At 43.4% G+C, this 26216-nt stretch overlaps 1 protein-coding gene across 3 annotated transcripts in view; it reads left to right on the top strand.

The window, feature by feature from the left end:
* PAMR1 (peptidase domain containing associated with muscle regeneration 1) overlaps positions 1-26216 on the top strand; it is a 153797-nt gene that overhangs the window by 113515 nt on the left and 14066 nt on the right. For all 3 annotated transcript variants that reach the window (XM_074336210.2, XM_019738561.3, XM_019738556.3), the window contains 4 exons: positions 1486-1703; positions 4219-4326; positions 23636-23848; positions 25667-25733. In XM_074336210.2, coding sequence (XP_074192311.2) covers positions 1486-1703; positions 4219-4326; positions 23636-23848; positions 25667-25733 — 606 coding nt within the window. The remainder of the gene's footprint in view (positions 1-1485; positions 1704-4218; positions 4327-23635; positions 23849-25666; positions 25734-26216) is intronic.

Raw genomic sequence — 26216 nt, 5'->3', positions numbered from 1 at the left:
GGTTGAATTCAAGTTGCAATAGCTTAATATTAAAATTCAGGAAAAGCTGGGGGTGGCCTCGTCCCCCTCCCTCCCCTTTACAGACGAGATACCAAAGCCCAGAGAAGGAGCTGATAGGTCAAGGCTCGCCGCGAGTTAGTGATGGCATCTTGACAAGACGTCGGGTCCTTAGATGTTAATCAAAGAATGATTAATAGGACTTACACTCCTCTACAAAAGATTTTTTGATCAAAAGATATTTTTGTAAAATAGACACTGGTGACACTGTGTTTAAAAGCATTTAGAATACATTGATTGTTACTTTGTTCCGGTGTTCTCCAAGACTGGCGCTGGAACTTTTTACCTAAGGTGGTAGAAATAGCCCTAGTCCTAACTTTTCAGGGGGCAGTTCTGAGCTTTTCTGTCTATTCCAACTTCTCCGGGATGTGAGGGAGACGATACAAATATACATTTTGTGAACTTGATATACAGACATTCCCTTTGGAATCTTCTGAAAAAAAGCTGTTCCTCTCTGGTCCCCAGCACATGGCGACCTCCTTTCTTGTTTCTTGGAATTGGGCACTTTGGATCATTTCTGCTTTTTTGATGTCATGTATCCCAGTATTTCCAAACCCAAGACCCCTTTTAAGTAATCACAGATGTATCAGCTCTCTGCCAATTCTGAAATTCTGATATGGTGCTACTCTTTCTACTCTTTAGGGCAAGAATTATTATTACCAAGAAGATAATTACCTTCTGATCTTTCCATCAAACAGAAGAGTATGCAGAGTTTTTTTCCTTTACTAAGTTTTGCGAGACAGCATATGCTTTTTCCATTCTCCAACTGCAAAATTACAGTATAGTATCTATTCAGTCATTTACTCAACAACATGAACTTTGCATCTCTGTATGCCAGACACTGTATTAGGCACAGTGGAATAAGACAGATGTTCCCTCTCCTCTCAAGAAATTTGCAGTCTCATGGAGGAGACAGGGATGTGCTCACATACACACATGTCACAGAGAGAAAAATGAGAAATAAAAGTGTGCATACACATTAGGAAGAAAACCAGGGCTCTCCTTTAGATAGAGTTGTCAGGGAAGCCTCTTTGAGGAGGGAATATTTAAGCTGAGGCCTGAGGATAGGAAGTAACCAACCATGCAGACTGGGAGGGAAAGTGCCTCTGGAAGAGGAGCCGGCATGTGTAGAGATTCTCCGAATGGAATATGGCACCCCTGTCCCTGGACACACACTGCACGTGTGCATGTACACACACACGGACATACACACACACACTCACACACACACACACTATACGTACACACCCCTCTCCACTAAAAGAAATTCATCTGACCTCAAGTCCTCCAGGACCATTTTCCTATCAGATCAGTCTAATGGCACCACCCTTCCAGAGACCTGTTCAGCATCTGGCCTTGAATTTGCCTGGGGGTCTCAGGACTATCCCGGGTCCACCTATTTCCTGCTGTCACCCTCTCCACCCACAGGTTTGTCATGTTGAGCCTGGAGTTTGACTACATGTGCCAGTATGACTATGTTGAGGTCCGTGACGGAGACGGCAGCGATGGCCAAATCATCAAGCGTTTCTGTGGCAACGAGCGGCCGGCTCCCATCCGCAGCACGGGCTCCTCGCTCCACGTCCTCTTCCACTCTGATGGCTCCAAGAATTTTGATGGCTTCCATGCCGTTTTTGAGGAGATCACAGGTAACAGCCCCAGAGACAAATGTAGCGTTTTGTGGCTGCACTCCAGACAAACATCTCCTTCCTGTGTGTCACCCCCGTCTCTGCTCAGCCTTATTAAAGCCCAGTGTGCTGGGTTCTCAGAAGAACTTAAACATTGAGAAGGAGAGAAATGGCAAGGTATATTTCAGAAACGCTCCCCAGAACCAGAACTAGGAATTCTTATCTCCCGTGTACAAATGCTAGCGCACAGAAAGGCTGAGTCATTTGTCCAAGGTCACACAGCTGTGGGAGTGGAACCAGAAATTTATGATACACAAGCAGTTTGGCTCCAGAGCTCACCATAGGGGGCCTCTCATGGTTAGGATTTGCTTTGTGTCTCTGGCTGATTAAGCCATGTGATCCGGGGTAAATTCTTCCACATCTCTGGGCCTAATCGGTGAGAAAAAGAATAACTATAGATCTTGCTCCATTAAGGGGCTCTGGGAGGCAGGGAGATGAAGAGCTGCACCCAGTGTCTGGGACACAGGAAGCACCCAATAGCTGCCCTACACCAGGCATGCCCTCCCTCGGTCATGGCAAGGAGGCAGGCATGCAGATTGTAGGTAAAATAGGTAATCAAAGTTTTAAACTACAAAGGTAATGCCGCTTACTTCAGGAGAAACTCTAAGCCTGACTTTCGCCCCTGCCCTCTTCATGTTAGGAAGTAGGATTTGAGCAAACGGAGCGAGTGCTCAGTCCTGAGGAATCACCCATCTCTCATTGGTCTGGGATTGGATTGCATCAGGTTTTGCAAATAAAAAGCTCAGGTTTAAAGTTCCATTTATTTAAATACGGAATTAAAAAAAATTGAAATGGCAGGTTGATCATTAAGGCTTCCTTATGGAGGGTATGATGCAAAAAATGCCTCTGGGAGGGAGGTGGGTGGCAGCAGCATCAGTCTTTCTTCAGCCCTGTCCTTTCAGCGAGACCAGCAGAGAACCCCCTCCCCCAATCGGCCCCTCCCTTAGAATGTTCCCAGTGAGCTCTCAGCAGTTACTCATTATCATCTGTGTCCCAGCCTCCTTTGAGGGCAGCCCCTGGGGGCTGTGCTGGGCCTGAGCCTGGCTTGTCAGTTCTAGATGCTTTGCTGCTGTGGGGTGGTCGGCCTGAGGCTGAATCCTCACCCCTTACTGGTACCCTGAGGCTCTTGCAGCTGAGGCTAGCAGGTCACCCTTGAGATACGTCTGTGTGTGTTGATGGCAGTCTGGAGAGCTGGCTGTCAGGGGAGCCAGGTGGAAGCAGCGGTGGCTCACCAGCTTGTGACCCTGTGACCGAGGGGAGGGTAAGAGGGTCTCTTCCTCCTCTAAAGTGGGCACCTCCCCTTCCCCTGGAGAACACTGGGAAGCACTGGTCTGCGTTGTCAAGTAGACGGTAGCACTTCCTGTTCCTCAAGCATCCGGACTGTCCACTGTGCTCAAGTCATTCCCTGTGGCTAAAGTCCCCCTCCTCCCCCATCAAATCCCAAATTCCAGGGCCTATCAGATTTCCCCTCCTCTGCCAAACCCTTTCTCTTGTTCCAACGGCCTGTGGCTTTGCCCTTTTTTGGCCATCTTGTAACACTTTTTTCTCTTTCCCGACACTAACTGAATTATGCTTCAGGTTATAGTCATTATATACTTTTTTCTTCAAAAAGCTGTGATCCGGTGAGTCGGCCCTCTGTTCGTCTTGTATTTTTCCAGTGCCTTACACAGAGCAAGGACTCAATATAGGCTTGTCCAAGTGGGTTGAGCGATATATTTCTACTCCGGGGTGAATGAACGTAGGATTTTGGAAGCAGACCACTGCTTCCAAACGTGTTTTCTGTAGAAAAATGCTCCCCAAGACACTCAGTAAAATGCAGGTTTTGAGGTTAAATCTGCTTGGGAAAGGTAGAATATTATGAGCCTTCTTAGCAATTCAGAATGCACATTAGAGCATGGAACATTCTGAGAAGTGCTGCAGGAGAGAAATCTGGTTAATTATCATTTAACACCAGTCGTGTTTCCCCACCACATTTGAGCCCAGAACTCTCCACATCTCAAGGGCACACTGTATGTAGTATGTGTGTTTGGAAATTTTCGAGGTACATTTTCAACAGTGTCATCTTCCACTTCCTTTCCACCAGAACCCAGGACTCCGAGCGTCCTTGAAAAAGACAATCTAAAGCCAGCCAAGGCTGCGTCTCTCCCCTGGAGTCCCTGTGGGTGGGTGAAAGCGTACTTCTGCGTTAGTCATGGGGTGTGCCTGTTTGTGTCGGTCTTAGCCTCTTCCGACTGTAGGTGTTAAGCTCATATGTCTGGGGCCTTTGAAAACATCAAATAACATCAGCAGCAGTTGACAGTTAATGAGCACCTGTTTTAGGTATTCTCAAACAATGGTAGCGTGAATTCAATAAAAGGAGTAAACAAAATCGCAAGCAGACTAATGTACAAGGGAAAGGCTCTGGGTAAGACACTAGACTTAAAGCAATGGGCTCACTACACAATGGTACTGAGATAAATTGCCTTTTGTCTTATAGCATGTTCCTCGTCCCCTTGTTTCCATGATGGCACTTGTCTCCTTGACCAAACCGGGTCTTATAAGTGTGCTTGCCTGGCAGGCTACACCGGGCAGCGCTGTGAAAACCGTGAGTATGCCTCGGAAGGGGGAGTTAAGGTGTCACCTGGGGCTGGTGTGGGGAGGGCTTTGGGAGCTTACTGGGGATGTCGTTTCTTGGTGTCTGGGATGGTGTGTCCAAGATGGGACATAAGTGGACACTCCCATTGGGTGGACCTCAGGAAGGCAGGGCCACCTCTGAGTCAGGATGTCTGGTACTATCCAGGTTTGCCCATTGCATTCCCAGCCTTCACCTGCTGCAGACATCTCTGAAAAAGACATGGCCCGAATAATTCAGAGTTCAAAAACATTGAGAAAGGCTCACAGGAGAAGGCCACCGTCGTAAACTCCTGTGGCTCAGAGTCTGAACCCCTGTCTGTCCCAAGACCTGATTTGGAGTTATGCTCCTCAGCAGCGTTTATAGACTGCAGGATGGTGGTATGCAGTCTGACGCTCTGCATCGAGGATGGTACTTAGGTAGTGTGACCACGATCCCCAGGTCCCAGGGACGTTCCCAAGGTACGCATTTTGTCTGGGCATATTGATTGATAGCACACTCTTTCATCCTCAAAAGTGTCCTGAATTGGATGACAAATTTCATGATCATCCTGTGAATATGGAACCAGGTGAAGTGAGTCACTGAGAAACCAACCAACATTTACTGAGGGACCTCTGTGTACTGGGTTCGATGGGAAGGCAGAAAAAAGCGTATCTTATTTTCCTCTGAAGGAGCTTATCCTTAATTAGTGAGCCAAGCTCCATGATTCTCTAGTGGTTCTGGACCAGGCCTGGAATGAGATGGGGCCGTGGAAGGTGGTGCAGAATAAAGGAGTCAGAGAGGAAAGAAATCCTCCAACTATGGAGTTCCATAGCCATCAGTCTCTAGGACAGCTCTCCTTCGGCTGTCATCACCCAAGTGCCCCACCGTGTTCTGCCTAAGCCATATCCTGGCTGTCCCACTGAATCACCCAAGTTCTTCAGTTTTTGCAGACAGAAGTCAAACACAGAACGCCGGTAGCTGTTAGTTGCCTGGGCTCAACCAGACAGCAGAAATAAGAGGAAACTAACTCAAAGAAATGACTCACTCCAACACAAGCCGGAGTTTCTAATTCACGTTCTTGAGCGGGAAGATGGGATTCTTGTGATAGTAGATACAAACTTTGGCCATAGAAGGAGAGACACTTGCTGAGTGTAAGCATATATCTGACAGGGTATCTGTCCTTGGGAAGAGTACACGCTGACCATGGCATGTGGTGGTGCCAGGACTGTCCAGCTCAAGTGTGTGGTGCCCCGACTGTGCCTTTGGGAGACAGACTTAAACACTGTGGTCAGAAATCATCTATCCAGGGTCTCTGGTAACCATGAGCCTAGGCATGGCATGTGTCCTCACAGAAGCGTAAGACCTAAAGCAGGTGTAACGGACTACAACTGTCAGCGTGCAGAGAGATGCACAGAAGAACAAGAATCAACATTTAGGGGAAAAGCAAAGGACGGCAGAGAATGGCCTTGGCAGGGTTCCCCAAAGCGGACCCTGAGACGCGAAAGTGTGTGCAGGTGACATATTAAGCTTCCAGGAGAAGCTGGTAAGGGAATGAGGAAGCTGGGCTGGGACGAGAAGGAAGCCAAAGTGAGATTTCAGGCAAAACCCCAGCCTCAGTGTTAACCAGCATTGAGACATGGAATGTGAATCATATCTCAGAGAGTGTCTGGCTTTAAAGCAAGGGGACTGGCCTTTCATGCCTCCACTGTCATGAGTGATTGACTATGGGTTGCCCTGGGTGAATAGGAGGACGTGTTATTTTCTATGCATGAGGGCCCAGTGCTTCCAGCAGCCCTGGAGCAGCCGAAGAGGTGGTAGGTGCAGGCCACTGAGAGGGAAACAACAGAACTTGGGCAGGGGGAGGAAAAGGGCGCACAGAAAGGACGAACAGGCATCCGAGGGCATAGCACCAACGGTGTCTGCTGCCATCACTCTGATGAGCGTGCACAGGAACTATGGGACCTTCCTGTGAGGGGCATGAGCTGACAGCATTTTATCAAGTTCATACAGTTTTCCAGTAATTTCATGACTTTCCTTATAAGTGATCCCGATGGAAGCCAGGATTTCAATAGTGTGTCCCTGCGTGTGCCATTGTGTTCTGCTAAAAGCAGCCTTTGCTTTGGTTTGTCACTGCTGACTGGAGTGCAAATCATGCCAGATGCTTAGAAAATGATGCTCTATGTTGTGGTCCCGCCTCGTTTGAGCCTGCTGTGTTGTGTGCCGGGCAGAGAAGAGAAAGTTTGCTTTCTCTTTGTTTCAAAAATGTGTTTATAGAGTGATGCTGGAGTCTTGACAATGGCAAATCCTGAGCTTTACTCTTTAGAATCAGAGGAGGAAACAAAAAAAGAGGAGGCTTAATTTCTTGATGAAGTAACTGCACAATATTAGGGCTTTGACAAAAACAGAAGGTAAAGTTGGATAGAGGGAAAACATCATGAAATAAGCTAAAATGCCTTGAAGAACCTGGGTCAAATCAGGGAGGTAAAAGAAATTAGTCCAAAAGTTGTGACTAGAACATTTCTGAGTAGCTTATCAGCCCCAAATTGACTTCTCAGCATTGTTATTCTTTCCAGAAAAACAAAACAAATACAATGAAAAAGATTGTAAAATATGTCATTATGAACTGATTCATAAGTTGATTCTCCAACTGTCTCAAGTCACTTTTAGTCTCAAAAACACCAGCATAGATGGACACCAGAATTCTTCCTAGCCACTTTTCAAAATGTTGTTCAAAACCCGTAATTCCCTCAGTCCCCTGTAGTTGTAACTGGGTGAAGATATTGCTAGTAGATATCTGATATGTCATTTGCTGGCATCAATGTGGCGTCCAAATATTTGATTATTTTCTATAAGATTTAGGTTTGTTTTCCTTCTAGGAAATTTGGCATGAGTTCCAACTCAATAGGGAAAACATCACAAAAATTAGCTGTGGCTTTTTTTTGTAATTACAAGGTAATTACAAGAAATTACCTTGTAATTTCTCAACAAACCTCAATCATTTTCCAAAGCAGCCTTATGATCTATAAAAACAAAAAAGAAGGAAAACAAAAAAGCTGTATTGTTTTCCTCATGAGTATATCAATGAACTATAAAAATCTTCCTGAGGGAAATACTTTCAAAATTAAGAAGAAACCAAAACATTCTGTGAATCTCCGAACTCTGAAATACCCAAATTGGACTAAGCACTTCTTTTAAAAAATAGCTTTAAAAAATTTAAAGCAAATATTAATGAGAATTCCATCTTTTATTTATGTAGCACCAAATCTGATCCTAGGAGAATCTCCTCCATAGCCACTGCTCTAAGGATCTGTCCTCCTAAAGTCTGTGGGAAGGTAGATGTTCCTTTTAGCAGACAAAAGGTTTAAAGCATGGAGTGCAATGCACTGGTCCCCATCCAATTCAACAATTCGAAACTAGAAGCTAGAATTCACATTCTTTACTTTGTTCACAGTCTCTCAGACACGGTTCTCACCATGGGGCTTGGTGAGACTGGATATGATCAATTGATATGCTCTGATTATACCCTCATGTCTCATTAGCGTGTCCTCTCAAAGGACTTCCCCTCTCAGGTAAGGCCCACCCTTTGCTCTTTTCCAAAGAGAATCCTTGGTAATGTCAAGTACAGCATAGGGAATATAATCAATACTATTGGAATAACTATGTATAGTGCCAGGTGGGTACGAGACTTATTAAGGGGATCACTTCATAACTTAGATAAATGTCTAACCTGAAACTGTACACGTGAAACTAATATAAAATACTATTGAATGTCAACTGTAATTGAAAATTAAAAAAAAAAAAAAGTAACCTAAGAAGAAAAGAGAGAGCCTCCTGACTGTCTCTTGACATAAGCGATTCTCTTTATTTTCTTGGTGTTTGTGTATGTTTGTGAGTGGGAATGAAATAGAAATAGATTTTCTACTTAATTACAGGAGAAATATATACTCGTTAAAATAATCAAACAGCACAGAGGAATATAAAATAAAAAGAGAGCATTGTCTCTTTCTGACCAATCCAGGTTCCCAGCAGTTAACAATGTAGTGAGTATCCTTCCAGACTTTTTTCTATGGTGTGCACACCGAGGTTGTTTATATGTCATTTTTTTAAAGCTATCAGTGCTTCACTGGGGGCCGTTTCGTCCCCAACTCCTGCCCCCACGGAGCTTTTGGCACTGTCTGGGAACACTGTTGTTGTTGTAATTGCAGGGGGAGGGTGCTGCTGGCATGTGGTGGGTAGAGGTCGGGGAAATGGCTAAACATCCTGCAGGGCAGCCCCCACAATAAAGAACTATCCAGCTCAATGGTCAGTCGTGCAAAGTTGAGAAACTGTATTTTAAAAAAAAAGTGGATTGAAATATACATACAGTTTTTCAACTTGTTATTTTCAGTTCTCGTATCATGGATGTTTTTTCCAGGTCAGTCCACATTGGTCCTCCTCATTTGAAGAAATGATGGCTGCATATTCCATTGTATGCATGTATATACAATCATATATGCATCCAATTCTGCAAGGTGGACTTGTTATCATGTTGAATTTTTTCTATCATAAGAGCTGCAATGACTGTCCTAATGTATATTTCATGGTTCACACGTAGAAGTATTTTTGTAAGCTAGATTGCAAGTTGTTGAGGGTACACGTACTATTTAAACTTTTGAGAGCAGTTGCCGAAGTGGTCACTGCAAAGTTTTACCAGTTTACAAAATAAGCCGTGGTCAATACCCGTCCTCCACATCAGCATTAGAACTTGCATGTCAGAAACTAGGGTCAAGCTGGAAATGGATGATTTTCAGAGGAATTCTGTGGGGCTGAGGGGACATTCTCGTTCAGACTCCGTGGGGTATTAGAGAAAGAATAAGAAACAATCAGCATGGGTTGCCCTAGTTCAGTTGGTGAGAGGGTGTAAGAGCCCCAAGTACAGTTTTTAAGTGCTGCTACCCTCAGGCTTCCCCTTTTAGTTGTTTCCCAAGAAAGAACAACTTTCCCCTGCTCCCAGGTACCGCCTCCGAGAGCAAAAAAAGGGGAGTAGCCCCCTTCAGCCGTTAAAGGGCCAAGCCAGCACCCTCAGTGACCCCAACCTCCTTGGGCCATCGGGTAAGAAACTGGGGCCCCTTTTTCCCTCTGAAGTTTCCTGTTTCTTTGTCTGGAACACAAGGACAAAATAAGTTCTCGAGTATGTGGTCAGAATGTTGTTTTGAAAAAGTGGAGAGGGAGGGATTCATTTCCCTGCTCCAGTTTCCATGTTGCCTTTGTTCCTTTGGCCCAGTTGACCATGCCGGGCTTTCCCCCTGCATGCTAATGAAGGACGATGAAACGGGCTAAATCTTGGGGCACAATGCTCACCCTGCAGGCTCTGATGTGCCTTTGAACGCAACAAATCGGCTTCCACCAATTAAAGAAAAATGGTGAATCTGGACTCATTGGGATTTTGGAGCCTCAGAAGGTTTCTAGCCTGTCCCAAGGGCTGGGAAGAAAAGAGCCCAGGATGAGAGGCACACTTTATACTTTAGCTTCAAAGAGACGACCCGTGCTTCTCAGCAGAATAAGTGATTAGGGAACTTGGTGGTTTTCATGGAAACGTTCACACTGATGCTATGAGACTGTGCTGAGACCCCCAGTGGGTTGCAATCACCTCTCCCATCACAGATAAATAATACGCTGGGGACTTGGTGACATTAACACAAATTGTTCTAAGTTGGGGCATTGTCAAAATGGAATTGTTTTTGTTCTAGAGTCCCATCTTCTCCTTAATATGTAGAAGATAGGTGCGCCTTTGTCCATAGTAGGGGGACGAGCTTGGACCTGGGGTCAGAAAGAGCTTGGTTTAACTCTGAGCCTGCAATTTACCAGCCAGGTGATCTTGAACAAGTCATTTAACTTCCAAGAGCCTCAGTTTCCCCATTTATAAAGTTCAGAAAAATAGTACCAAACATGCCTCAGGATGTTTGTGGGGATGGAATGAAATAATCCACATAAGGCACTGAGTTGAATAATAGGAGCCGTTATTCTTTTTACTACTTCTGGCTCCCCTGTTACGGCCATTGAAACGTTTGGCAGAAAGCAGGAGTTTCTCCAGGTAAGGGGTTAGGGCAACAGTGCTGGCTTCTACAAGCTGGACGACTCCATCAAACCTGTTTTAGGGTTCCAGGGCTGGAGAAAATTATTCCACGAGTTTCTGAGTTTTCCCTGTGAGCTGCTCTTCCCAAATCATTGCCAGACACTAAGTATTGCCACCACTGCACCTGCAAACGGGCGAGAAAGATCTGGTTTTAAAAGGGCAAGCAGACACTGCCAAGGTCATTGTCATAAAAGAATTCTGGATCCCACGAGAAGACACCCACGTTGGGCATGATGGATGGGAAACCTTTGTAGCTGGGACAGCCTAGCGAGGGAGCTATTAGAAATGAGAAGTGGAGTAATGGCGAAACTCCAGAGCAGGTTGCCCAAACGTCATCACCTGGTCAGCCTCCCTTTTTCTCATGGGGTTTTTCAGTAGTCACTCATTTAACCTGTGTTGGGCTGTATGCCCATCCCCTGGTGGTCGTAGAGGAAACCGGGGCTCCAGAGTGTCACTTAACATATTTTATTAGAGAGACAGGACAAAAAAGAGAATGAGCAATTAAGCTTGCAGGGGATGGGGACGATAGGGATAATCCCATGGAAAAGACTCCTGGGGAATCCACAGTTGTTAGTTAGCCTCAAGCACTTGAGAGCTCAGAGCCTTCAGGGATTGAGGAGACCCGGAAGACCATCAGCTCGCGATGGCTGCCTTCTCACACACCTCCTTCCACCTGAGCCTCCCGCCTCCTCTCTCTCCCTAGCATGGAAATGAATGTCTGACATCCTTTTCGGCGCACTTAGAGGGATGCTATCCCATTAGGCTTTAGATCTGAACAGCAAAAGCTGTCACTGAACACAGTGGAAGCTGCCCTTCTATGGTTGTCAAGGGGTTTATTTGTTTTTATAATTCAGGGGGAAAGTTTCATTTGGATCACTCCCTTGTTGGGTGAGCCTGAGTCTACATAGACCAAGCAACATTTTAGCCTTCATACTGCTGGGCTCCATGGGCCCCTGGCCTCTGAACCCAAGCATTGCTATGTCTCATTCAGGGTAAGATGCTCGGAGGTTGGCACATAAGGGGTACATTTTGCTAGTCAGCAATTATTTGGGTTATGGACAGCATTCCAGCCAAATAACAAGAGGACAGGAGAGACCACCTAATCAACGATCCAGCCTGACTGTCTCCGAGAGCATGGAATGGAAAGGACCACACCCACCATTGTGTTACTGAGAAGGGGCTTCCACCTGCTGGCTCCTTATCAGAGTCCTCTTGGCTATTCCTTTGCAGATGGGGTCACTGAGGCAGGATTTACTGCAGCAGGCAGATTTTAGTTTGGTTCTGGGTTAAGAGGTAATCTGTTAGTGCTGGGATGGGCTTTATGCCCACCTGAGGGAAGAGGGAGGAGGGTAGAAACAGGAGAACACGAGAGCAAAGCAGAGTTAACGTCTGATGGAAAACATCCCTGCCAGCATGAACCCAAGACTGACTCCAGCCCCTTGACAAAGACTGTGGAGCCCTCACTTTTCATTAAATGCTTCTGCCTTGTGGGACGTTTGCTGTCTCACGCTACTTCGGAAGATGGACATTTGCTCTTTGCAAAACGCAAAGCATTCTTGTTGGTATCCAAATATGAACAACAGCAGTAGTTATTGTTCTCTGTTCTCACTCTCAGCCAGGCTCTATGCTTTATGTGACATTATCTTATTTAATTGTCACAACAGCCCATGGGGTAGGTATCATTCCCTTCCCTGCTTTACAGATTCATCCAGCCAAAGTTTCTGAGTGTCTGTTAGGTACCAGAGGAAGTGAGGCAGGGCTCTACAGTATATATTTTTTCTTCTATTTGGCAGAACCACAAAACAGTTCCAATCGTAGCCTTTCTCAAGCGCAGAGGAGAATGCCACGTGTCATTTAGTGTCTGGCTACAACTTCCTCTAGTGAGGCGTATGGTGATGGTGCTGACAAGCATTACTAAGTGGGCAGTGAGAATTACTCATCTCCCAGCACTCAGATGTGCCCAGCACCTCGGGAGTCTCCAGCAAGGTCATTCTCTTTATTCTCAAGGCTAAACAGAGCAGAATTGTTCAGTTCAGGCCATTTTCATGGTGAGCGTTGCTTATATTTTGAAAGGTTGACTATCGACACCACAGGGGGGCATGGTCCCCAGTAATTTAGTGTTAGTACCCACCCCCCACCACAGCCCCAGGAGCTGACTCAGAAACCTGAGAACTGGGGAAGCCCCAAGAAGGCCATAATCGAGCAGCTCCCCTAGGTAGAGGGTAATGAAATTTCTACCAGGTACATAGGTTACACATCTACTCTACCCAATGAGGATGCATCCGGGTGACTGTGGACAAAAGTAAAATGACTAAGAGTTTCTGAAGATTTTTCAAAGTTGACCTGTGTCTTCAGCACAGGCAGTTCAACTGTCTAATTAACTAGGCCATCTAAACTCCGGAAAAGCGGTGTCCAAAAGACCCAGTGTACCCGGGGGCAAGGACAATACTGATTAAGATCAAATAGCTAATTGTAAGCCTCAGGCTCCAAATTGCTGTCGGATGAATAAATAGCAGTGTGTGCAATCCAAGCATAATTTCGCATGGATACTGTCTCTTTCACACCAGCTGGGGGCTGGATAAAAACATCAGGGGGGCAGAATGCTATTGGCTGGAAAGGGATAAGAAAGGTTTTGGCGTCATTATTCCTGGTTGGGGAAGACCCTTGTGGGAGTAAAAGATGTTTGGTTTGGTTCAGAAGTGCCAAACTCACACGTAAGTGGAACAGGAAAAAAGCAAGGAACAGAGGGAGTCCATCCAGCGGTGTTTCGTCTCTGGGTGTTGGTCTCGTGTTAAGTCAGGATTCCAGAATGAACAAAGCCCCAGTGAAAAAGGTCATGCCTTTTCCAAACAGAACCAAAATTCTACCACAAATTGCTTCCTTGATTTTGGTGACGAGTGAGAATGGGTGGATACCAAGAGTATGCTAAGAATTGAGACTCACACGCCTTACCTGCCCAGTGTCGAACACCAGCTAGATAATGGGGTAGTGAATTTTGCTGATTTTGGATCTGTTTTCTGTGCTGAAATTCTCAGATAATCTTACAGTTCTGACGCACAGCTCATTAAAGAGACAGACTAGTAACCAGGTGGCTGGATACTAAATATTTCATTAACACAAAATTTGAGAAAAGAAATGTATGCTTTTTCACGTGCAGTTTTGTAAACGACATCAAACTATTTCTGAAAGCAAGCAGGTCTAAATAATAGTAATTAAAGGAAAACGAAATATTAATAATTTAGGAGCAGGGCAAGAATGCGCGAAGGAGAATATTTGGTGGGATGAGAGAGTTACATTTGCTTTAACATTTGCATCCGATGACGTCGCCAACCTCAAATGGCTCTCGTTCTGAGTTTCCTGGCAGCAGTGGCGAAAAGAGAAATGCTTTCGTTGGTATGGCTCTAATTGCATTAGGTTTGGTGCAAAAGTAATTGTGGTTTAAAAGTTTAAGAAGAAATGCAAAAACTGCAATTACTTTTGCACCAACCTAATATATTAAATGCAAGCGACCCTAAGTTCATTTGGAGATGCAAATATTATAACCCCTGCTCCTTTCCTCTCCTTAGCTAAAGATGGGTGCTGGGGAAATGTTTTCCACTTCAGTTTGGTAGATAACAGAAATTTAATCTTATTTTATGCCATATAGTTTTAAAAACTAGATCCTCCCACCTCTCCTGGAAAAAAAAAAAAAGGAGCTGGGCTTCATTTGCTATACCATTACGTGCATGCAGGCCTACTGGCTTCCAGCCCCTTACTCCTGCCGTTCTGCCTGAGGGCTCTCTAGCTCTCAGAGCTCTTATCTGTAGGAAGACAGGAGGTGCTGAGGAGTTCATGTTTATCCCGTCATTTTTCTTTCTTTTTTTCTTTTAAGATGTAACTTGAGGTTATTTATCTGGGATTTTTCATTTCTTGAGATAGGCCTGTAACGATATAAATTTCCCTTTTAAAACTGCTTTCACTGCATCCCCAAAATTTTGATAGCATGTATTTTCATTCTCTTTTGTTTCTCTATATCTTTTGCTCTCTCCTCTTATTTCTTCTTTGACCCAGTCATTCTTTAAAAGTATGTTGTTTACTTGCCACATATTTGTGGTTTTTCCAGCTTTCTTTTTGCAGTTGATATCCAATTTTAAAGCCTTGTGATCGGAGCATATGCTTGGTATAATTTCAATCTTCTTAAATTTGCTGAGGCTAGTTTTATGTCCCACTATATGGTCTACCCTTGAGAATGTTCCATGTACACTAGAAAAAATGTATAGTCTGATGTTCTAGGATGAAGTGCTCTATAAATGTCAATTATGTCCATTTCATCTAATGTATAATTTAGGGCTGCTATGTCTTTTTTTATTTTCTGTTTGGATGATCTATCCATAGCTGTCAATGATGTATTTAGGTCCCCTATTATAATTGTGTTTTGTTAAATTTCTCCCTTTAGTTCTGTTAGTAGTTGCTGGGTATATTTCTGTGCTCCCTGATTGGGGGCATAATATTAATGACTGTTATGCCTTCTTGTTGTATAGTCCCCTTTATCATTATGAAATGTCTATTTTTATCTCATGTTACCTTTATTATCCCTAAGTCTGATTCATCTGATATCAGTATGACTATACCTGCTTTTCTCTGAATATCATTTGCTTGGCATGTTAATTTCTACTCTTTCCCTTTGAGTCTGTGTTTGTCTTTGTAGCTGAGATGTGTCTCTTGGAGGTAGCATATGGTTGGGTTTACTTTTTTGATCCAATCTGCTACTCTGTGTCTTTTTATTGGTGAATTCAGTCTGTTTACACTTAGGGTGATTATTGATACATGAGAATTTCCTATCATTCTATCTCTGGTTTTCTGGTAGGACTGTGTCTCCATTGTTTCTTTGACTTTTTGTTGCTATCTATTATTTCAGTGTGGTGGTATTTTTCGAGAAACGATTGATGGCAGTTAGTAGGCAGTGACTCATATCCCTTACAACTTGGGTAGGGAGACTCTGAGGCAGGTTCTACCCTGTCTCCCACTTCCCAATGGCATTGAGCCCCGTAGCTCCCACTGGTAACTTTCTTGGTAAGGTGAACTTCCCTGTCTTACTTCCCTCACAACTGCTGTTGGTCTTTCCTGGGATTGCCACCTAAATAAACTATGAGGTTGGTGCAAGCGTAATTGCGGTTTAAAAGGTTAAAAAGAATTGCAAAAACCACAGTTACTTTTGCACCAGCCTAATACTTGCACTCAGATCTCTCACAGCCTGCCTCTGGGGGAACCCAACCTTAAGACACTTCATGAAAGTATTTCTTTGAGGCACTGACCTCATAGAGGGCTAGAACTCAGGTCAGCTAGGTCGCCATTTGGTTGTTTCTTTAAAATATTAGGTAAGCCCTTGTCAATGCTGAATAATATAGATGTCAGAGTTGCGTTGTCTGCAGGATGCTCAAATATAATCATCTGTATTATTGATTTTAAAAAGTCCAGTGTGAGATCCAAAAAGTGACATCTTAAAACTCTCTCTCTCTCTCTCTCTCTCTCTCTCTCTCTCTCTCTCTCTCCCTCCCTCCCTCCCTCTCTATGTGCATAAAGGCCAGCCCAGTTTTATATAGGGTGGGATGCTAGAAGTGAGTGGAGACCCCAGTGATGTTTGTGGAGTCACTATAATGCCTCCCAAAGGACTTGGAATCTTCTGAAGGACTCGGGCAAACTTTGCCAACTTGCATTTTTTTGGCAAGGGGTAGAATATGGCTGCTCCCACCGTAGCGAAGCATTACTGAGCCCCTGCTCATTGTCTCCTCTTCTGTAATTGTGCCCTTGACCAGCTGGTCACACTGCATTCACTTCAACGTGAGCCCTGGTGAAATGGTCGTCTCTGCATCAACAGTTCCATCTGGCACCACAGGGAGACCACAAATATGATGGAACTGGGGGCTTGAATTCTAACAAGTCTCCAGTGCTTATCCTTCACAGGAACATCTAAATGAGACCTGGTTCCATTTCACCCAGGCTCCAACCTAGAGATTGAGAGGTTTTCTTTCAGAGAATACAGCAGGCTAAGTGGTGTCAACCCAGTTCGATCGATTGTACCTGATGAAATCTTTGTTGCAACTCAGACTACAGTTAAGTGCTGGGGATGGCTAGTATTTGCTGAGACCCCTACCCCACCGTTCAGACTCATTTAAGGTCCCCATGATTACCTGGATTTTATTCCTTGGTTAGGGTCCTATGTTCTGGTATAGTTTTAGAAGCACATTTAAGGAAGACACTAATCACTTAGGATAAATTGGTGCTAATGAAAAAAATGCATCTACATATATGTATATGTTTACATACACATACGTACACATATACATGCACTTACACAGTGGAAAGTTCACGAACTTAATTCGTCAGACCTTCGTATATATATACATATACATACACATACACATGTGTATATACATAATACATATACATGTATGTAGATCTACTCCCCTGAAGACCTGAGGAATCAGTATTTGGAAGGAAGGCCCCAAAACATATTTTTATAAGTGCGTAAGTGAAGCTGGGGAGAACTTTGAGATATCTCAAGCCTTAACTGACATAATTTGTATTTCTGGGTTTAAATGAAAAATCTCCACGTTAAAGTTACAGGAAACATCTGCCAATGCCCTATTCTGCTGGGCACCGAGGAAGCACTCATTAAATATATGGTAGAAGAAAATTAATCAGTGAAATCAATAGCACTTCACAGTCTTTCTCTGCCGAAATACATGCTGGACTTCCCACAGCAAAGCAGTGACTAGATTCGTTGGTTCCTGGGGCTTTTTATAGATCTTATCTCCAAATTTAAGCTTATACCTTTGAGACTGAAGCAAACTGAAAAGACAAATGTGTTCATGGGAGTGTGGTGTAGCATGTCAGCATTCTGCAGTTATTCAGGAAAAGCTATTTTGTGAACTAGGATATACCAGTGGACAGCGATATAATGGAATGAGGTCTGTTTTCTTGCCACAGCTGGGATCTGCCCCCTGAGTTTTGTGATTATTAGGGGAATGGGAGGTGAGTCCATTCCGTACGTTAGGGACGAAGAGTGTGGATACCTTTTGTCACATTCAATAGAATTGATCTATTATATTGAGGGCACAGAAAAAGTGGTTTTTGTGTGCACTGAGGAGTCATTTTTCCTAAAACGATCTCCAGGTTTTCCTGATGTCTCCATCATCATGTCCATTTCTTATAGAACTAGACCATGTCATCTCAGCTGCCTTGTATTGAGTATGAATCTTAGTGGACCAGTCAGATAGGAGAGCAAAAGATATAACTCCATTTGCTTTAAATCAACTTAAATCCAATTCTGAGACCCATATTCATCCTCATAGAAGTTCAGTCTCAGTCATTGTTGGGGTATCCTCTGTGTCCTAGGGTGGTAGAAAGGTCCCTGGCTTTTTACACAGCACCAAATCATCAGGGAGAATCCTCAGATGGTGGATTTAGGGCCACACTGTTTAGCTTGGGGAAGCCCATTGTTTCAGGGTTCCCAGTCCCATCAGGTAAAACAGCTCTGCTGGCCTGGGGCTGGCCTGGGGCCTGAGAGCATATGAGGAGGCTGGAGGCCCTCTGATGACATTCAGCCCCTCTAGTTGCCCCACCAGTCATCCTCCCCACAATCCCCCAGAGTGCTGAAAGGCATGCAAGGCTCAATGCCCAGCACTGAGACAGCTGCCTCTCGGGGGTCTTGTTAGCTCCCAGGAGTGCTACCCTGGGAAGGCATGAGGTCCCTGATGCACAGGGCTAAGAAAGCAGCAGAGCTGTCTTAGGTTACTTTCTCTCCAAAACAGTCCATGAGCCAAGCATTTGGGTCCAAGTGATTTATTAAAGGAAGTACTCCCAGGACCAACCAGTAAGAGGATTGGGGAAGCAAGATAGGAAAGAGGAAGAAATCGAGCGAGAGTGATTTCAACTGAACGCCCAGCCTCAGCCTGATCCCGTAGGGTGCAAGGGGCTGTAAACGACACCTAGAGGAACAGGAGTTGGATTTTTGTCCTTCCACACCCGTTAGTCATTGGCTATAGGCAACCCTGGGGTGGCCAGGAAGGGGACAAAAATCCAGGTATTTATTGGCTCTTCAAATGGGCAAGATGGTACCCATGCCTGAGGGCAAGGCTCTGAAGGTGGCAGGTGCCAGCGCTCAGCAATAAAGCTCACGTGTAGAAGCTGGGGTGGTAAAAGGATATGAGGGGACCTGGGTGGGGCACCCATAGGGTTCACTACAAAGTTATCACAAAGCCATCCTATGTCGTTCTGTAAAGTGGTATCGCAGCAGACCACCTCATACCGTTGCCCTGAGAAAAACTGAAGACAAAGGTAGAGAAATCTTTCTTTGAATGTTTATATGAAACAGTATCTCAGAAAAACGCACTCCCAAGTACAGTTGTTGTTCACGACATAGCATATAAGGGCTCGCTAAACTTAATGTATTTCTGTTCCTGGGCTGAGTCCCAAAAGTAACAGGGCATTGTGCTATTTATTAATAATCATGGAATATTTTACCTAGCAAAGCAGGAGGGTGATGTTCCTTCAGGCCAGAGAGGCAGATGTTTTCACTTCTCTTTTGACTTTGTGTGAAAACATCCATCCCACTGAGGAGAAATGAAACACAAAGCCCTTAAAAATCAAGTAGAAAAGATTCATGAATCTGTTCAATGGGGAGTTACAAAGGTTTCTAAAAAGAGAAGCTATGGGAGAAGAAAAGAGGTCGTTTTGAAATCTAACCCTGGGGAGATGCTCTGATGAGATGCAGATAGTCTGTGAACCCAACAGGTAGATGTCTGAACCAAGCGAGGAAAGCATGGATGGAGGAAGTCTTAGAATTCTCTTCAAAGCATCATAGGAGAGTGTTCAGCTTTGGAAAGTACAGGAAATAAATGACAGGGAAGAGAGAATAATGCCCAGTGGATGTTTGATACCGGGATACAATTTTTAACTTTCATCATTCAAGATTAAAAGAGATGCGTGCCTAAAGACCGTGGTTGGTACTGAGAAGTCCTAATAAACATATTGGACTCAGGTCTGGAAGCCCATCATGGTTACCCATTACCAAGAGGCCAGAAAACAGAGTGGAATATTGCCTGTTATTCAAATATGGCCAGTGATGGACCTTTAGACTTCGTTGTGGGTTTTTCTTTCTTTAAGGTTTATGACTTTGGGGGATTGATTTTTAAAGATAGTGGGGTGCTTTGTAAATAAAGGCAGCCAAGTGAAAAGGAAACTATGTGTTATTTAAACTACTCCTCAAAACCAGCCCACACAGATAAGTGATATTATCCTGTTTTACAGATGAGAAAAGCAAGGCCTAGAGAGATTAAGTAATTTTCTTAGGTCCTAGTTCATTACATGGAAAAATGAGTAAACTTCCACTCATCAACAAACGTTTACTGAGTACCTACTGTGTGCTTGTTCTGGACACTGAGAAACCAAATGATTATTTGAACCTGTATTTATATGATCCAGGAGGCCATTCTTTTTCCACCAGAGTTTAGTGACAAAACTCATTTAAATTTGAATTCATGCAAATTTGGATTACTCTATGATTATGCAAACTAGTAAACAGATTTGCATGGGGTGCAAATCAAACAAAAAAAGTATGGAAGACTTAATGCTAGGTTTATAGGCTTAGTAGGGAGGCCCCAAACCGTTTTGCCTGATGTGTAAAAAATAATAATAACAGAAACAACAAAACCAGTAAACAACAAACTTATGCTTACATTTTCTTTAAACATTTTTTTTTTAATGGGGGATATTGGGGAACAGTATGTTTCTCCAGGGGGCACTAAAGATTGCCCCCTGCAAAAATACCACCATCCTATGCAGGAATTGAACCAGCGACAGTGTTGAAAGTTCGTGCTCTAACCAACTGAGCCAGCCGGCTGTCCCTCCAGAAGCTCAGCGGCAGCTGGTTTTCGTCAATCTAGTTGTGGAGGGTGCAGCTCACTGGCCCATGTGGGAATCGAACCGACAACCTTGTTGTTCAGAGCTTGCGCTCTAACCAACTGAGCCATCCAGCCACCCCTTTGCTTACATTTTCTGATTATAAAACCTGGGGGGAGGGGAAGTATAAAGGAGCAAAAATCATTTTTAAAATTACAAGCCAGAGACAGTGACTATAATTGTATTAGGGATGTTTTTTCCAGTCCCTTTTTCCCTCTTTGGCTGTTTATTTTATTTTTTTCTTTTGGTTTTGGTTTTGAACAGTTTTATATATTACATCTATGTGTGGTTTTCTTCCTGTTTCTCTGTCTTTGAATGTTGTAAATCTGTAGGTTGATGTCTTTCATCTGTTTGGGACATTTTTAGATATTATCTCTTTACATATTGTTTTTGCTCCAATCACTCTCTCTTCTCCTTCTGGGATGCCAATTATTTATTAACATTCTCAGTATTCCCAGTGTCCCTTTCATTTTGCTGTGCATTTTTCACCTTTTAGTCCCTTGGCCTTCATTCTGATTGTTTTTTGAAGTTATCTTTCAATTTATTAATACTCTTAAGCTGTACCTGATTTGCTATTAAACTCACCTGAGTTTTTTAATTTGTCATTGTAACTTTTCAGTTCTAGATTCCTCCATTGGTTATTTTTCAACATTTTCAGTTTTTTACCTAAATTCTCAATTTTGTCTTTACTTTCCTTGAACAAATTCAGTATAATTATTTTTAAGTAGTGTCAGACAATGACATTATCTGGATCCTTTGTAAGTCTATTTCTATTATCTGTATTTCTTTTGAATTTTAGCCATAGAATCTTGGCTTCCTAACTCAGAAGCATCACTCGGCTCTATCCTGGTGATATTCCATGAGCAATAATTTAAAACCAAATAATAATTCTCCATTCTAAGATCTCATCAAGTTTAAGGTGCACTGTTGATTTAATTATAGCTTTTCTGAGGGTTGGAGTAAAGAAACATTATACGAAAGTACATATGTGACCTGATGTGAGACATACCGCATAATGAAAGAGTAAACATCTAAGAATTATAGAAATATGGCAGAATTCCTCAGCCTTGGCAAACTTGTTTGCAATACTCAGTCAGTTTCTCTTTAAGTCTTCTTTTAAAGCCTCTTTAGTGAGAGAAACAAAGGATTTGAATTGTCCTAAGGCTTTATTACCTCCAAGGGCTCTAGAACTCTCCAAAGTTCCTGCTAGTTAAACTCACATTAAATGGGATACAGTGATGAGAATCCCGCACATAGGAAATCCTGGGAAGGCAACCTAGTGTCCTTGGAAATACTTACTATCAGGCTTACAGTTGAACTGATTTCTTAGCTTCTGCTGAGGCTGATATGGCTAGAGTAGAGTTCATTTTCTTTCAGTATTTCAGGACTGGTCTTAAGTATCACCCAATCTTTCTTGGCCATGAGCTCTAGGAAGCAAAGCTCAACACGGATGAAGAACTACACTTGAATGGCACAGATCATAGCGCTTTGAGAGGCTAACTAGCCACAGATTCAAGTGCCTGCCCAAGCTGGCAGCTGGTGGGGGCCGTGGCCAAGTGAAGAACTCAGCTCCCATGTAAGCTGAAAGCCGCTTCTCAATGCCAGTGGATTGTTGCCATGTGGAAATACAGGCCCGGGGTTTCCAGATCTGAATTTTGTCAGGAGCTGATAATACAGATTTTTATGAGAAACCCCTTGATTTTTATGTTGGCCGCTAATTCCATTTTCTAAATCTTGCAAGTGTAACCTACCTTGCTTTTGAGATGATTGCAATCTGTGGGCTCCTGTCAGTTGCTTCCGGGCTACCTGTTCAGCACTGAGTGAGTCTGTACCATAAGAAGGAAGCCCCATCCCTGAAGCAATAGAGAATGCTTTCTCTGCCTTTTCCTCCCACCTCATGGAGGCATTCCTGGAAATACAAAGCACTGGGGCTGAGTCCCCATATCGGAATTTTTAAACAGCTCACTCAGTGAGGTCCCCTTTTTACACTTCAGGTGGGGTTTTAGAGTCACCCCCCAGGGAAATTGCTCATATTGCGTAGCCCAGAAGCAGAGTATCACTGAGGTCATCTGCCGCCTGGTCTTTGGGCAGTCTTAGAGTCGACAGACCTGTAGTTTGGCTAATATTAGCAACCTTGCCAAATTGCACATAGGAAAATTATTGACTTTTCGTTCGCACATATTTTTAAAGTGCTATCTGAATGGAGATTATTTTCTTGCCTGGAGGCAAGTTGCTTGAAAGGTAATTGGATAGTTATGGGAAGGAAAGCATGTCAAATGCATAATTGTATTGTATGGGACTGTTTTATAGGCATGAGCCAGTGTCTTAGAAGAAATGATTAAAAAGAGACTAGGGAGGTTGATGGAGTGATTGGTACCCAAATTCATCAATTAAAGGTTGAATTCTTCAGGGCACTCACTCTGTGCCCTTAGCAAGTAATATTCAGTATTGTGCCATGATCTATTTGAGGAGAATATGTTATCTATCTGATAGAATATTTCCATGATATATCTAATATCCTGTTCAGTGCTCAGAATAGCTGGTGATGCTATTTCTACTTTAAGTAGCTATTTAACATGAGTAAGGGAATAGAAATACCTTCATAATGAATATTGCTTAGTGTTTAGATGGAAAGTTCCATTTGGACATCAAGGGAAATTTGTTGTATCTCTGAATTTATAGAGTTCTCTAGTATTCTTAGCTATAACTTTTAACACACTTATGCTCCTAAAGATGAAATGTAAAATCTAAATAAAATTCATGTCATATATGCACTCTTGTTTCTAATCAGCTCTACTTTCTGCGTACAACACAAATAGGAAATAGTCTAGTTAATTGCCCAAGCTTTAGTGAACAAAGGAGATAATACAACACTGAAAAACAATAACCCTTGTATACTGATCATAAAATCTAGGTGAAATGTGTTTTTTTGTCCAGGTTTGCCCAGCTCCCACACTTTGAGAAAGGAATGAACACGATGATATGAGAGCCAGTTGTGGTATGAAATTTATTTACGTAGAGAATGAAACACTTTTTAATTTAAGACTAAATCATTAAAGCAAGGGAAAGATATAGCTAATTCATGCATTTTCTATTACGAGTTTTCTCTTGGTAATTCTGTTGAGTGCCATTGTTGGCAGGCTCCATATCATTGCATTTTTAACGCAATGAAACATGAAAAGATTCGATTCTAAAATGGAATGCTTCAGACATTTAATAGCTCTTCTTTTATTTCTCTTTTAGTCGTGGAAGAAAGAAACTGCTCCGACCCTGGGGGCCCAGTCAATGGGTACAAGAAAATAACAGGAGGCCCTGGGCTCATCAATGGACGCTATGCAAAGATTGGCACTGTTGTATCCTTCTTTTGTAACAATTCGTATGTTCTTAGTGGTAACGAGAAGAGAACTTGCCAGCAGAATGGAGAGTGGTCAGGGAAGCAGCCCATATGCCTAAAAGGTAATTGGCAAAGATTTCTGAAGTTTGTGTGTAGAAGTGGTTGGAGTTGCTGGACGTTTCAGTGGCTCCCACACATGCTTTGAGTCCCTGGAAAATGCCTTTCTCTCTTAAGTTCTCCCTGGACCCACATGTTACTGTCAGGTTGGAAACCATCCCTAAAAACATTTGCTTCTGTTTGGGACTGTCCTAGGACCTGCTCATCCTACTCGCCACATCTTGATGTGATCAAGAAGAGTGACGTAGTTTTCCGAGCAGTTTAGGAAAAATGACAGGGCTGAGTTTTCTATATGCAAACCCAAGGAAAGAAGGGAAGCAATCCGTATGCATTTCTATAGCTACATTTATCCAGTCTCTCTACAATATTAAGTTAGTGTAAGAAATACAAGGACAAATCAGGCCTGCCAGCTTATGTGGAGGAGCGTTTGAGATATTACAAATAACTTAAAAAGACAGTAAATTGTTGAATATTCAAGGCAGAGTTCTAGGAACAGGTGAATAGTGTACATTCAAAGAAAAGGGGTGATCGATATTGTCTGAAGTAGGGACCATTACATGAAGTGAGTAGGATTGGAGCAGGGATTTATAGAGATGAAGAGGAGCTGGGACAATATTATATTCCAGTCGGACGGAAGACAAAGGAAAAGAAAAGAGATGTAGGCAGGAGTGAGAGAATCATGTGACCTGAAAGTGAGGCAATCTGGGAGCTCAAGGTAAAAGGTATTTTGGGACCAGAAGAAATGAAATGTAGAGCGACGTTTCGCCGGTAACCCTTAGCGGTGGGGATGCTAGTTTCTTACTGAATTGATTCACTGGTGGCTCCAGGTCAATAGCCCCTCTCTTTGGGGGACAGGTCACAATGATCTGGCTGTTTCCAGGGAAGAAAAGTATGTCCTTGGCCTAGATTGTCCAGATAATTGCCTCAGTCCTCCACTTTTCCTTCTGGGTGTTTGTCAACAAGCCGAATCATGGGAAAGGGGATGAAAGAAAATGGTTTGTGAAAGGAACAAATCACTTTAGACTTTAGCCAGAAGCGACCTTCATCCCCACCAGCACAGACTCTGATTCTTGATTTCATTAAGTATGGAAACGGTGTTACATATAGCCTTGGAAATTTTTGTCAACTTTTCTATTACAAGTTAATACAACCAAAGGCCCCTAGGTTGCTAATTAGGCGAAAGTTGGCTGCTTGACTGAGAAAGTGAGATGGGTAGGATTCCTTTTCACTTGTGAAGAAAGGAAGACTTCTTACAAAATTAAACTAGGCTTTGAGTTGCCCTCCAATGATTCTTCGGTGCTTTAATTGCAGAGAAGGGACACGGGGGTGTCAGTTACCCAAGATTTATTATCGATGATTGACACTGCTGTCTGCTTTTAAATGAGAACCTTGCAATTCCCTGTGTTGGGCTAGAATGTAGAACCTTCACTTTGACTTTTATTCCATTTTGATCAAGTTCGCTAAATACTGTTGATGTGAACAGATAATGCTCGTCTGTTAGCTACCATTGTTTCAAATCACCCAGGTGGAGCCCCTTTCCAGTAAGTGTTTACTTGGGTTCTTGGGGGGCGGGGGGGTTGTCAATTTCGATGACAGGCAGCATGCTCTTTTGCTAAGGGAGCTGTCCAAGCTTAGCTGATGTGTCCCACCTCTGAGAGCCTGGGGAATGTGTATCTGGTATCCAGAAAGGGTGCTCAGGTCTGAATCTGAACTGAATGATGTGAACAAGTTAATATGGAAAAAGATTATGCAGCATTCTCTCTCTCTCTCTCTCTCTCTCTCTCTCTCTCTCTCTCTCTCTCTCTCTCTCTCTCTCTTTTTAGCTTGCCGAGAACCAAAGATCTCAGACCTGGTGAGACGGAGAGTTCTTCCAGTGCAGGTTCAGTCAAGGTGAGGTTGAAACACCTCAACTGTGTTTTAAAAGCAAATGAATGTTCCCCTCCCACCCTCTTTCCCCATTTGTGTTTGGCCAAAGACAGTCTGAGGTTCCTTAGGGACACTCAGTGCTGAGTGGCCAGGGAAGAATAGGGGTTGTTAGATGGTGGCTTGTTAGCCAGCTGTCTTTAGTCAAGACGTAGCAACTGTTGGAAGATGTACAGATTTCACTGGATCGTGGGAAAGTAGGTGACTGGCGGGAAGCAAGACTTTAAGATGATATTTGAGGAACTGGATTTTAATACACAGAAATTCCTGAAGTTTCAATGTGTTTATTATGGCAGTTTCTAGGGAGATGGCATTCCTGCCTGATGCAGCCAGCTATGGAAAGATCTTCTTGGTAGTAAGAACCAGGTGAGGCAGGCTGGTGGAGCCCGGGAACTAGAGCTCAGGGACCAGCCCTGATGAGGGCACTGAGCCCTCGGGTAAACGCGCCCA

Source organism: Rhinolophus sinicus, chromosome 14, assembly GCF_057876585.1.
Source record: "Rhinolophus sinicus isolate RSI-liver-muscle chromosome 14, RSI-T2T, whole genome shotgun sequence".
Lineage (NCBI taxonomy): Eukaryota > Metazoa > Chordata > Mammalia > Chiroptera > Rhinolophidae > Rhinolophus > Rhinolophus sinicus.
The sequence above is the reverse complement of the archived record's forward strand: the minus strand, read 5'-3'. Positions and strand labels throughout refer to the sequence as shown.